Source organism: Peromyscus leucopus, chromosome 8a, assembly GCF_004664715.2.
Source record: "Peromyscus leucopus breed LL Stock chromosome 8a, UCI_PerLeu_2.1, whole genome shotgun sequence".
Lineage (NCBI taxonomy): Eukaryota > Metazoa > Chordata > Mammalia > Rodentia > Cricetidae > Peromyscus > Peromyscus leucopus.
Window position 1 is genome coordinate 45,834,950 of NC_051085.1, and position 14,789 is coordinate 45,849,738.

At 42.5% G+C, this 14,789-nt stretch overlaps 1 protein-coding gene across 1 annotated transcript in view; it reads right to left on the bottom strand.

Annotated features, from left to right (window-relative positions):
- Nox3 (NADPH oxidase 3) overlaps positions 1–14,789 on the bottom strand; it is a 61,806-nt gene that overhangs the window by 17,254 nt on the left and 29,763 nt on the right. The window contains exon 10 of the mRNA XM_037200386.1: positions 11,649–11,811. Coding sequence (XP_037056281.1) covers positions 11,649–11,811 — 163 coding nt within the window. The remainder of the gene's footprint in view (positions 1–11,648; positions 11,812–14,789) is intronic.

A 14,789-nucleotide genomic window follows, 5' to 3' on the forward strand; every position in this document is an offset into this window, starting at 1 on the left:
AAGAAACATGATGAAGAATAGGTTTATCTGGCTTATACTTTCAGGTCACAGTCCATCATTGATGTAAGATCCATAACCCAAGTAGGATCGTGGAGCAGAAAACATGGAGGAATACTACTGGCTGGCTTGCTCTCTGGCTCTCTCACAGGATCATGCTTACCTAGCCTTTTTTTTTTTTTTTTTTTAAATAAAGTCCAGGACCATCTGCCCATGGTGGCCTGGGCATTCTTGCATCAATTAATCATCAAGACAATTCCTCACAGATACAGTCACAGACCAGCCCGATCTAGGCATTTCCTCAATTGAGGCTTCTCCTTTCGTACAATTTAGGCCATGTCGACTTGACAGTAAAGTCTAACCAAGACACTTCACCCCTTGTGGACACAAAAATATCACTGTTAAATCATATCCCCAAGATCTCATGTTAATATCATAATATAAAACACAGTCTGCAGTTAAAAGTTCCATAATATTTGAAAATTCCAATGCTTTAAAAGTTTAATGTCTCGTTAAAAGTCTAAAATCTCCTAATGGTGGGCTTTTATAAAAATATAAACAAGTTATATATGCTGTTATTGCAAAAGGGAAGAATTAGGAATAAAAATAACCAGATTAGTATATGGAATAAGGGGGGCATTCATTTACTGCTGGTAGGACTGCAAACTTGTACAGCCACTATGGAAATCAGTGTGGAGGTTTCCCAGGAAGATGGGAATTCATCTACCTCAAGATCCAGTAGACCACTCTTGACCACACCATATACCCAAAGGATGCTCCATCCTACCACAAGACACATCTGAGGGATAGTATGGAAACATAATACAGAAGAAAGTTCCTAAAATATACACAAAGATATAACATGTTAAAGTTAAAACCTTCCTTTTTAAAAAAAAAGAAAAAAGGGGAAGTGCTGTGGATATTGTTCTATATAAATAAAACTGATGGCATGACCAGGCAGGAGGTAGTGGACAAGAGAGAGGAGAATTCTGGAAGGAGAAGCTGGAGGAGACACTGCAGCCACGCCAGGAGAAGCAACATGTAGACTCTGGTAAGCCACCAGCCATGTGGCAAGGTATAGATTTATAGAAATGGGTTAATTTAAGAAAAAAGAACAGTTAGCAAGAAGCCTGCCACGGCCATACAGTTATAAGTGATATAAGCGTCTGAGTGATTATTTTATAAGTGGATTGTGGGACTGCGGGGCTTGGGGAATCTGGAGAAAAGCCCTCCAGCAACACAAAGACTCAAAGCCAGACAACTCTCTCTCTCTCTCTCTCTCTTCTCTCTCTCTCTCTCTCTCTCTCTCTCTCTCTCTCTCTCACACACACACACACACACACACACACACCCCTCAAGACTCCTCAGTCTTGCACCTCTTATACCTTTAAAATAAGTACTATGGTACTAGGTGAGTTATCTTTATACTCTGCCATGTTCAGCTGCCAGCTTGAGATGCAGCTCTGACCCTCTGGACCACAGCTACTATGGGCTGACCCTGAGGAAACATTTCCCAGAAGATTTCAAGAATGATGCTGATTTCTTATGAATTGTAGCTGATTCTTTAGTCCCTGATGATCAGCATCCATTGTCCTAGTGAAGCCCAGGGTTGACCTCAGTGGAATCACACCTTTTTGACAATCACAGCTGCTTCTTCAACTCCACATGACCAGCGATCACAATTCTTGGCCAAAATACTACACGAATGGCCCATAGTCCAGTTATTAATTACATCCTTGTTATCTTCTGAAACCTCATGAGCCACGCCTCCACCATCCACATCTCCCTCTGTGTTAGCTTCCACGATCCCATAAGAGTTCATTAAGCTCTGAGCACTCAATGGCTCTTCTAGCTCAGTGTTCCAAAAATAATTAAAAAAAAAAAAAAATCAAACCAAAGCAGACAATAAAAAAATTCCAGTTTCAGAGCCCGTTCCAACCTTTCTTATCTGAAAAAATGCCCACGCCTTAGCTTTCTCCATACTCTAATCTTTGTCTTTTCAAATAGGAATTGTCACTGTCCCCGCTTTCTCATGGTATAGCCTTGTGCCAGTGTTCTTAGAGCTGGAGGGCCTTTCATGCTTTTCCTCCCTTGCTATTGCCTTGTGAGTTTTCCCCTCCCTAATTGACTTATGGGGACACTGGCCTCTTTGGTGTAAGAGACAATGGAAGAAGAGTGCATTGGCCCTGTAGACGTTGCTTCAGGCAGACAAAAGAAAGAGGAGACTTTGAACAGAAGAAAGGGGGGTATTTACTTTGACTCCCTTTCATGTTTCTAATGGTGGGGACACTCACTGTGAAGAGACATCAGAGTTCCACCCCTGCATTTGGCCCAGGAGAAAGGACATGGTCAGTGGAAGAACAAGTGTCCTAAACAATGGACGGCGGCTCTGTGATCTGTGCCTTCCCCTCCTTAGTCTCCAAAAATAAAACAAACCTGGAATCAGCTCCCTGTGCAAAGCATGGCTTTGAGAATTCCACAGTAGGTACTAGAGGTCTAAAATACCCGAGGTTAAAAGATTTTATTAAGTAGAAAGTCAGTAAAATAACGTTCTGAACTTTCATCGCAACAAAAGCTACCCTACATTCTTGTAGAGAGTGTAGGCTCAGGCGTTTTAGGAATTCATTCTGGGATCATGAGATTCTCTGTGCACATGGCCTGATACAGGCTTTCACTGTCCCGTCCTTTGGGGGCACTAAAGGCCTGACCTAACTCAGCTGGGTTTATCATGGAAGTCTAGGTCTGAGCTATAGCCATTATGGTGTACTCTGTCATATCTCAACACATTTTCATGTTCTAAAGCCCAACTCCTCTGTACAGGTCAGTAGCTCATGTATAACAGGTCAGAATGATCTATGGTCAGTAGGAGATAGAGCTTTGAAAAAAAATTTTTTTGAGCAAGTCCTGAAAATAAAAAAGATAGAGCTGCTAATTAATTTTTCTATTTGGCCTCATGGATTCTCCAAGCAGAGTGTACTGTTTTCAGGCTATACCATCTCAGAAGTCCACACAATGGTTCTGTTACATATATAACATGTGAAGCCAAAATTGGTTTCCCAAGAATGAATGGAAAAAGTATTTATTTATAACCCACTGCAGAGAAGGGAAGTGTTCAGGCAGACACAGATGTAGAAATGAGAAGAACACAGCCACTAAATACAATGGACCCCTGGGTTCTGTGACCTGCCCTGAAATCCTGGCTTCGCCATGGAGGCACTGTGGAACTGGGGCAGGTTATTTAGTTCAAGCTTCCCTTACCATGTGGATAAAACATCCATACACATAGCACCACTCATGGGGGTTCTGTGAGAATAAAAAATTCGTCCCTTTAAAGTGTCTGGTCAATGTCTGAGGGATACTGTAGTGCAAAGATGTTTTGCTGCCATTCGGAGCCATGAACAGAATGGGTACAATGTACTTATACCACAGAGCAAACAGGGACACTGGCCTCCCTTGGTCTTTTTCTCACTGTCTACTAAAGAATTTTAGAGATGGCCATTGAGAAGACATAAAGCCTTGATTTTGAGGACCGGTCTTAAAATTGAAACTTCAGTATGGATCAAATGACCTAGTTTTTCAAGATGATCCTTTCACTGTGGAAAGTACACGCCAGGTTCTGTATGTGCTTAATCTGCGTGGCAGCATTCTATGGTTGGTTGTGTTTGGGAGCCAGGGTGGTGGTGGTGGCTGGGGCTTGATCTTGCTACCTTGACATTGCCTCTACCTAAGGAGCAGGGCAATGGGTAGCAGTGTGATAATACTGCTTCTATCCAAGCAGCACACCCCTGTCTCCACACTGTACAGGAGACACAGTAAAGGGATGCTCCATGCCAGTTCTGGGACGGAGACTCTGCATAGTGACAATTGTGAAAAATAAGAATGCTTATCCCTGGAAAGAGAGAGACTGCAAATGCCATTTAGAAAATGTACTATCTCCCCAGGAAATAGAACCTGCTATTATTTCTCAGGTTCTATTTTACTGTTGTTATTTTTGAAATAATCTTGAATGAGTATAACAGTATAGAAGAGACAAAAAAAATATAGAAGAATGAGTTTCTTCTTCCATATGGGACTCTCCAATATTTAAAATGTACAGCTTTAAAGCAATACAGTTATAAAATTATTTTTCTGGAATACTATTAATAAGACTAGATCAGTCACTGTAAAACACTTTTCATCCATAAGATTCTTTTTCTTAAAGCCATTATTCTGCCTGTTAACTACCTCAGAACTTTATTACTATTCTGTCATCTGGTCCATGACGAGACATCTTTGTGACTGCTCTAATTATAGTCAGTAATCCTTACTGACACATTCTACCAGTGGCAGAGTGATTATCTGGATGGTATTCTGTGGACTACTCAAAGGCATCAAAATAAAATGAGATGCAGCCTGGGATACTGGCGCACACCTTTAATACTGGCCCTGGGCAGGCAGAGGCAGGTTGATCTCTGGGAGTGTGAGGCCAGCCTGGGCTACAGGGTGAAACCCTGTCTCAAAGCAAAAATAAAAACAAAACAAAACAAAAAAATGAAACAGATTATTAGATAGTGACACTTCCAGAGATTCAAACCATGTTCCAATGGAGACCCACACCAAAACAAATGGTACAGCTCTCTCTGTCTCCTTGGTCCACACACGTACTTTAGGTAAAAACAACCACTCCATCCATGTACAAGTCAGCTACGTAAAGGTATTGAAAATTAATAGAACGAGGCATGCCTTATGAAGACTCCTTGGGGACTTACAGGTCTATGTCTAATTTAAGAAGTGATATCAATAATGGGAGATTTTTAAAAATTATATATTTTATTTAAATCTCTTATACAAGGAGAGTAATCACCAAAGCTAGTATGGTTAATCTGTCAAGGTACTGAAAGTGCTAGGGTTATCACCTTCCCGTAGGACAAGGGCAAGACCTAATGGGGTACCAGAGTCTTTTGAGGCCACCTAATAAAAGTGGGGCGCCTATGTGTGCTTGGGAGAGGTGACTGTGGCCTGAGCCACCCTGTGCAATTGATTGCTGATTGCTGGGCCTGGGAGAGGTGATCAATTCCAGGCGTAGCCAGGGCTCCAGTGTGAGGGGATGCACAAGTAAATAATTTCTCAAAGTAAACGGATTAAATTAAATGCATTTTTCATTCATTAGGAAAGGGAGCAGGCCCCTCTTTGTTTTATTAATATCTTTAAGTAGAGTATGGATTTTTGTCTTTCTTGGCCTCTTTCCCTTGTTCCCACTGGCCTGCACTGTCTTTTTATTTGAATTATCTGTTTATTATATTAGGTTAGGAACCCAAAGGCCATTTTTACGGGACACACTATAAATACCCATTATCACTGTTATCTATTATTGAGTTGATGAAGAGAGACAATTATGAAGGAATTAGATTATCTCAGCTTTTCTATAATCTATTTTATTGTATCCTGAAGATTACATATGCAGTTAAGAAAATGAACCAAATCTCCCAGTTGGCTCTTCCCTGGGAGCCGTCTCCGCGGCTGTGATATTAAGGAGAACTAAAATGTGTAAGCCAATATATTTATGTCAGCAGTCTTCCCCCTCCTTCCCCATTCACACACACCTATTTCATTCATCATTTTGACAGTTTGCACAAGCAAACTGTCCCAACTTTTTTCAAGAGTTCTTTTCACAAATTGAGTGTGATGTAGAATTAATCATAGCTGTTAGGCCGGAGTTGGAGGACTTTCATCACCACGGGGCGTTTACACTCTCAGCACATGGCTTCCTCCATTTTGCACCAGAGACTTCTCACCCACCTCCATCTCTTCCCTCACCCACGGGTCCTTGCTCTCATCTCCATTCATCTTTGTGACGTTTACGCTTACTTCGGTGCAGAAAATCTCTCTTTCAGGCAACACAACTTTTACTTTCACTTTCGTCAATCAATCCAGCTTTATGCGTGTGGTTAAATTTCCTCCTTGGGTAATTTGTCCCTTTCTCTTTTCCCCTCCATGTATTTTATTTTAAATTATTATTATTGTGAATGATGTGCATGTGCACATGTGTATGAAGGTGCACCTGTGTGGGTTTTTTTTGTGTGTGTGTGTATGTGCCTGAATGCAGATCCACGGGTGTGTGTGGAATTCAGAGAATGACCTTAGGTCTGTGTCTTCACCTTTCACTTTGTTGGACATCAGGGCTTCTTGTTTGTCACTACATATACCAGGCTAGCTGGCCCTTGAAGTTCCAAGGATTCTCCCGTCTCTGCCTCCCATCTCGAAGTAGGAACAATGAGGTTACAGATACACAGTTCCAGGCTTGGATTTCTGGGGCTTCTGGGGACTCAGACTCAAGTCCTCACATTTGAGTGGCAAGCACTTCATTCACTGAATCATCTCCCAAACCCACTTTACATCTTTAAATATAAAGACAGAAACAAAGACATTTAAAAATGTATGCTTCAAATAGACAACGTTTTTTTATCCTGCCAAGAACCGACCTGAACCTTACTGGCTATGGGAGTACCTTTACCTAAAAGGACTTTAGAATTACATGGCAAAGGAGAAGGGTGAAGAAGCTACCGTGTAGCTAGACGTAGCAACCTACACCTGTAGTCTTAGCATGTAGGAGGCAGAAGCAGGAGGATTGCTAAGTGTTTGAGGCTATCCTAGGTCATATAGTTCCAGGCCAACCTGGACTACAGTGACAATCCCTTTCTCAAAAAGCCAATGGAAGAAGGAAGAGAAGGAGGAACAGGAAGATGAGGAGGAAGAGAAAGAGCAGCAGCAGGAGGAGAGATTGTGTACAAGGGTAACAATGGAAGAAAGTTACAGCAATTTCTTTTTGCTGAGGAGTTACAACTTGCAGCTTGAACATAGAAATGTGTACCTTTATGCCAGGGGGTATTTTGCATCTAGAGGAGAAAAAAAAATCCTACCTAATTGCAGTTAACAATTTACACTGAAAACTTCAGCTCTGTATTTCTATGCTCCCGTTCCTCTCCTCTAGTTACGAAAGAGAACAATCTGAAAGCTGTAGCCTAGACCTGAAATTGTGAAGATGCTGTTAGCTAAATGCACACCACTTTGCTCCGCTGCACTTTCAAAATTATATAGACGCTGACAGTTCAGTGGAAAGGAGTAGTATTTATATCTCAAAAGCATGTAGGCGGCTCTGACAAATATTAGTTACATAAGCCTGGTGATAGCACACACACACACACACACACACACACACACACACACACACACACACACACACCTGCTTCAAAGGACAGAAACTTCCTAACCCTGTGACTTAGGAGTCAGGTCTTAAGCATAATTTTCAGCCTAAACTCTGAATAGCCTGAGAAGGCTGCCTCTTCTAACAGGGAGCGCTGAAGTGGACGTTGGAATCGCACAGTCTGGTGCTGACTCCGTGGCTCACCAGTGCACACACATGCTACATATTCACTAATGAAGAGGAAAGAACAGGACTAAGGAGCTCACCGTGTGTTCAGACCAATAAGATGCCTTAAGAATGTCAATATAAAGAAGGGAGCAGGGTAATACAGTAGGATAGCAGAGAGGCAGGGGAGGTGGAAAGAAGAGAGGTTGTCTTAAGTCAGATGTGAGCTGGGTCCCGATGGCCGATTTGAGAGACTGGCCCGTCAGTACGAGAGTCTGACTTCTAGCAGGTGCTGAATCTATGTTGCTTGAGTGAGCAAGTGAAGGAGAGACTCACAGGCTCTGCTTTCTCTGTGTGAAGCATCATGTGACTCAGGTGTCAAGGGGATTGGGAAGCAACAAGCCACCTCTACAGGTGGGTTTCACTTGGTAGACTGCAGGATGAAGATGAAGAAGGCCTTGCTCTGAGATCCGAACCTACAGAATAGTCGCTGTTCTGCTCGCTCTGCTAAACTGACTGGGAAGGAAAGACAGGTTTGGGGCCATCGGGATGGGTCAGTGGGTAAGTGTGCTTGGGGTGTGAGCCCGATGATCTGGCTCTTATCCCTGGGATCTGTGGTGGATACAGATAACCAACTCCCCACAGTTGTCCTCTGACCTCCACAGGCATGCTGTGGCACCCACCCCCACCATACACCGTATAATAATAAATGACAATTTAAAAAGAAACTGGGTTGTTTGGGTACCAGAAGGACCTAAATTCGAATTCTCGTTCTACCGCTCATTTCTTCTCTGTGCTTTGTGTCCTTCATTAGTACAGTGAAGGTATTAGTTATTTTAATTAAGGCACTCCAATAAGAAAATTGTATCATTCTTTTTAGCTTTGGGATTGGTGTGTTTTCTCTTCTGTAAAATGGAAATAAATAGCAATCACTTACAAGAGATTGTGTGATATCAAATATGTAAAATGCCCAGCTCTATACTGGCTGGTAGAGAATGCTTGATAAATCTAGGTTGGTTCTGGTAGCACTAGCAATCTGTTAACGTCTTTGTGGATGTGATTCATATTCATATTGTTTTATGTATGTGTGCACAGTAGTTCTGTATTTCACATTATTCGCCTTTAAAAAACACTCGCTGTTTGATAAGGATTCTTGTTTCTTCATTGGAGGAAATAGGAATCCCAGCCCAAAGAGATGAACAGAAGCATTGCAGGTAGTGTTTCTTTAGTTCCTGGGAGAGCAGGATTCGAGTACAGAGATTCTCTGATCAGAAACAGTGGAGATGAGGAGATGGCCTCGTTAGTCAAGTGCTTGCCTTGCAGGTGTGAGGACCTGAGGCCAGATCCCCAGAATCCACATAAAAACCCAGTCATGACAGTGTGCACCTGTGATCCCAGTAAGACAAACAGATCCCTAGAAGCTCACAGGCCAGACAGCCTGCTAAGGAGCAATCCTGTCTCCAACAGAAGGTAGAGATGCCCGAGGACTGGTATTTGGGTCTTTATTCTGACCCCAATACACATGTTGTGTACACAGGCATCTGCACTTGAAACTTGAATCTACAGGTGCACTTACATGTGTGTGTGTGTGTGTGTGTGTGTGTGTGTGTATACTGAGAGACAGACAGACAGATAGATAGATAGATAGATAGATAGATAGATAGATAGATAGGCAGGCAGGCAGGTAGAGATCCTACAGTAGTGTGCATGTGGGTTGCAGGGACATGTCTACTATGAGTTGACTGTGTCATAGGAAGAACTGGATGGACCTGGATCTGGATTCTTCCTTTGATTGTCTGTGCATTGTTTAGCAAGGTCACTTTACATCTAAACATCAATTTCTGTATCCTGGAAAAGGAACTTAAATTGTTTTACTGTGCTGTAGTCTTGAGTGTGAAATGTTACTCACAGGATCATGCATTCAAACACTTGACCCCCAGCTGTATGATCAGCCAGCAGTAAGATCCAATGAAAAACATACGTCCATCCCCTGTCACTTTGGACCTCATGAAGCAGCCAATTTTACTCTTCTTTCTTAGTGGGGAAGGCACCAGTTTTCGAGCTTTTCAGTCACATTTCCCTCAGCGCATCACAGAACACAATTCCTGAGTAGGTAGCAGATATAGGAAGGTTCTGTAGCTAAATGGGGTTTGGAAGAATGGATGGAACAAGACTTCCTGAGATTCTTTTCTGCAGACCCTGTCTGAGAGGGTAGCAGATACTGTGAATCTTCTGTAATGGAATGTTGAAGGACCATCTCTTAGGTTTTATGGGGCCACAAAATTCTTTTCAACAGATCCTGCATACAACTAATGTTCCACAGAACACACACTGTGTGCCGTGTGAGTGTTAAATGCTCACCACAGACTCATGTGCTTGAACACTTGGTCCTTGGATGTTTTAAGAGGTTGTGGGATCTTTGGAAGGTGGGACCTACCTACAGGAATTGGATTCAGGGGAGGAGCTTAAGGTTTATTGCTGTGTCCTGCTTCCTGTACAGCCTCTGCTTCTTGGCCTGTTAAGTCAGGAGCAACCGCCTCTTGCATGCTCCTCCTGCCACAGAGCCGTCCACGACTATAGCTTCCTTACCACGATGAGCTAAATCCTCACATCATGATCCAAACCAAGTCCCCTGTCCCTTGTTTCTTGTCAGGTATTTGATCAGAGCAATAAAAAAAGATAATGACTCGACACTGGGGTTCACTTAATGACTTCGGTGTCTTCCTTTGGTCCAGTGGGAAACCATAACCAAAGGCTGCCCGGAGCAGGCATGGGCAGGATGGGATCAGGTCTAAACTTGCCAAGTGTTCTGCTCCCTCTTGTATTTCAATGCTCCGTGTTCACACGGTGTCCTGGCTTGTTTTATGTCAACACGATGCAAACTAGGGTTAATCTGGAAGAAGACATCTCAATTGAGAGAGTGTTCCCACTAGACAGGCCCATGGGCCAGTTTGTTGTATATCGTCTTAATTAGTGATAGACATGGGAGAGCCCAGCGCAGGTGGTCCCGGGTGTATAAAAGAGCAGGCGGAGCAAGCCAGGAAGCAGAGCTGCGTGACTTCTGCTTCAGTTCCTGACTCCGGGTTCCTTTGAGTCCCTGCCCTGACTTCCTTACACGATGGACTGTGCAGTGGAACTGGAGATGAAACAAACCTTTTCTCCCAAGTTGTTGCCAGTTGTAGTGTTTTATTGCAGCAATAGAAACCCCAGCCAAGATACATTTTGCCATCTTTGCACTGCTGTTGGAGTACCTGATGCTGGTCCCCAGAGGGTTTGGACCCAGAGAACGAAGGTCTAGAGTTTGACCCATGAGCATGAGGAATTCTATGAGCTGAGGAGAACCAAGGTCTCCCTGACCTTCATCGGCTGCCTCACTTTCTCCCTCCTGAGGGGAGGGAAGGGTCTGTCTCTGTAACTCCCCTGTGGACCTAGAGGCTGGAATCTCCAGAATACAGCCTCACGGAGAACACCAAGTTGACACCATCAGCAGACCACCGATGGGGTTTGTTCCAAGTATTTGCTGTTCAGGCTCCTTCACCTCCCCTAAAAATACGTTACTATAAAATTGCCTGTAGCCCAGGACAAAAAGGCTATTGAAGCTTCAACCCTCTGGCCTCTCTTTGAGTTTTTGTACTTTTGTGTGACGCCCATCATCTTACACATCAATACATTTGTGTATCTTTTCTCCTGTTCATCTGTCTGCTGTTGTTTGCCTTATTAAACTCAATTATCAAACCTTCAGGGGATGTCCAAGAAGGCTCCTTTTACCTTGTCAGGGCCAAAGCATGAGATGATGTCTCATAGCAGACAGGACAAAAGGAGGGATAAACGTCGTCTAAGAGATCGCCAAGAGGGATTTGGTGCTGGGTAGCAAGACCATTTCAAGAGGTCCGACAAGTCCTATTAACAGAAGCCGCCTAAGGAAGATGGCATTGGACATTTGCAACCACAGAATGGATCTAAAGAGATGAGGGGGAAGCCTGCCTGTTAATATGACTAACTGCAACCCAGTCACATAGCCATTTACAGCCTGTCCACATTTTATTGAGATGAGCAATTACATGTCCTGTAATGGCAATGAAGCAATAAAATTTATGTCTTGTCATCTTTAACAAGATTAGACATAACCCCGCTCATAAATGTAATCCTGGATGGAGATTTTTAAGAACATAAGTATAGTTAAGGATCCTTAAGTTTATCCCTCATAGTTAATTAAAATCCTCCCCAGGAATCAGCAGATGATAGATAGAAGGGCGTTGAACCTTTCACTCCACGGGAGGGTGAACTAATGATTTTTCCATACCTTGCTCAGCTCAGGCAGGCTCTGTGACTCACAACACTTGTACCACATGGACTTCAGAAGAGAGGCGAAGGGTGTGACTCCAATCCCCGTTGCAATGCACACACTCACAGGGTAGTGGAACACATCCGTCAGGGAACCTCCGAAGGGCCCGTCCACCGCCAGCCTGGAACCACAGAATGCACTTTGCTTGACCATTAGAATGTCTTGACTTGAACGCAAAGCCATCCCACGCGGGTGGTTTTTATGGGATGAGTCAGCCAATGCAGGCTGAAAGGTTGGTGGGGTGTATCGGGGTTCTCTCTTTGGGGAGGGGAGATGGATAAATTGGTTGGATCAGTGCTTGCTGCAAGAGCATGAGAACCTCAGTTTATTTAATTCCTGGGATGTATATAAAAAGCTGAGTGTGGTAGCAAGTTTGTAGTCCCAGTGTTGGGGAGGCAGAGACAGGCAGGTCCTGGGAGCTCCCTGGCCAGTGAGTCTATCCTAATGGCCACTTTCAGGCAAATCAAAGGATGTCTAAAAATGAAAATAGGGTGGAGAAACAAAAATCAGAGAAGCAACCTGACATTGACGCCTAGCCTTCCCATGAGCATGCATACTCATGTACACATGCACACTCACACGTGAGTACACACATACACACACACACACACACACACACACACACACACACACAGGTATACACACTGCTCTATTTGGAGAGCTTGGAATAAGCTTTAGCACTTGGGGGCCCACTCTACTGGAAGAACACTACCTGGACATCCTGGCTAGGTGCAATTTATGGAAGGCAAAGTGTGCCTTTCCCTGCTGTGGCTCACCTCATCGACATGGCTTGCTCTTTTTAGAGTTCTGACACCTTTCTTAGCTGCCTTCCTGACTTGCTTCCCTCAGCTGCCAGCTGAAAGCGAAGGAGACACTCCACAGTGGCTTAGAAGATTTGCGTTTCCTTTTCACGGTGAAATCCCCTGTTTTCGTTTGTTTGGCCATGTTTTCATACATTTATACCATTTTAGTCACATAGAGGTGATTTGCTTGGAATAAATATAATTTTGAGATGATTTGTCTGTTATGTGCAACTTGTAAAACTCACTATTTATATTTGCTAAAATACAATCTTATAGTTCCTTTATGATCATCACCCCAGGGCCAGTAAAAACGTCTTGCCTTTGCTTAGCATTTTTCTTTATAATGATAAAACGTATTCTTTGAATAAATAAGACATTTTTACATGGATAGGGCACTGGATTCTTCCCCATGTCTCCATGTTGATATTTATTCTATTTCCTAAATGCATAGTAGTATTGTCTCCTGCCATATAGCATATCACATGGACTTCTCAGCTGCGTTAATTCTCTCTCTTCACTTGCTTAAATGGTACCCTTCCTGTAGGGCCTGTCTAAACACTGTTTCTCTAGGGAAGTCCTCCCGGACCCCTTTGACTAGGTGAAATTCCCTCATCTCTCCTTCCTTACTGTTGTTTTAATATTACCATTTATACTATGTGTGCTCATGATTTAGTTATGTCCGTCTTGACCACTAAGCTTCTAGGTCTAAGGATGTGGGAAGCAGGTCTGTCTTTACTCATTGCTTACCTGATGCCTTGCTGACTGCCTATCCTGGAGCTGTTCAATAACAATTTGTTGAATCAATTGTAGAGGGAATATTTAGAGCATTTCAGTACACAGAATGTATTAAATTACTCCAACTATTCCAAAAGTACACATTTACATATGAACAAAGATATGCTAATTAAAAGGTTTCTAAGTCATTCATAACCATTCCCTGAGGAAAGCCTGTCACCTACATGGTGGGGATGGGGGTTAACCCATTTGGGCATTAAATCTGTGTTCATGAAAGTTCAAATGGATTTATTTAAAAATATTCTGTATCCCAGACTTCCTAATAATTCAAATGAACTTTCCTTGAGTTAATCTTAATTACTAAGGCTTAATTACATATTGATATATGGAAATAGAAGAATAAAAATAAAAGGCCATTAACCAGAAAGTGCTAGTATCTTAGCCCACTGTAAGTTATTTTATAAATAATTAGATAGATGATAGGTAGATAGATAGATAGAGATGATAGGTAGAAAGATAGATGACAGATAATAGATAGATGATAGAGAGATAGATAGATGATAGATGATAGACAGATGATAGATATATAGATGATAGGTAGGTAGATAGATAGATAGATGGATAGATAGATAGATGATAGAGAGATAGAGAGATAGAGACCTTACCCATGGATTAAGATGTCATATTGTTGATTATTTTTGTAATTAGTGATCAGTGATTTATTTGATACTAATTAAAAAAGATATCAATCAAATTCAGAGGACACCTGTGTCCCAAAGCCCACAGAAATACATACATACATATATGTATATATACATATATAGAAATACACACACACACACACATATATATATGTATATATGTATATCTTTCTAATTCTTTAGAATTGGGAACCCTTACTTGCCCTGTCTGAGAAATGACCATACTCTTACATCAACCTGCAAGTTTGATATACTGGGGGCAGGTCTAAGTTTGAGATAATTCTTTTTCATGTCTTACTGAAATCTGTAAGGCTCTCACCTTTTGCCTCCTTTAGAGTATATTTACTGTCTTTCTCCTTTCCTATATATCAAGTCTTGATGCCTTAATATTTGTTTTTTTGGGGGGTGGGTGGGTGGGCTACATTTCTCTATTCCTTACAATTAGAATAGTTATCATTTGGACACTTTTTCTTTCTTTCTTCCTTTCTTCTTGTCTTCCTTCTTTCCTTCTTTCTTTGTGTATGCTGTGACTATGTGTGTTCCTGGAATCATGTATCTGCATGTGCACTGGCATGTGTGCCTGTATCTGCACACATATGTGTTTGTGCATGCATGTAGAGGACAGCACTTGATGCCAAGTGTCTTCTTTGATCACTCTCCCTCTTATATATCAATGTAGGATCTTTTATTTGAACCAACAGCTCACTGATTTGGCTAGTCTGGCTAGCAAGCTGACTCCAGGATCACCTGTTTTGACTCCAGGAGCACTGGGATTACAAAGGGGCTGCCATGCCAACCCAAGATTTACGTGGGTCCTGGGGATGGGAACTTGGGTGGTCACACTTCTGCAGTGAGCACTT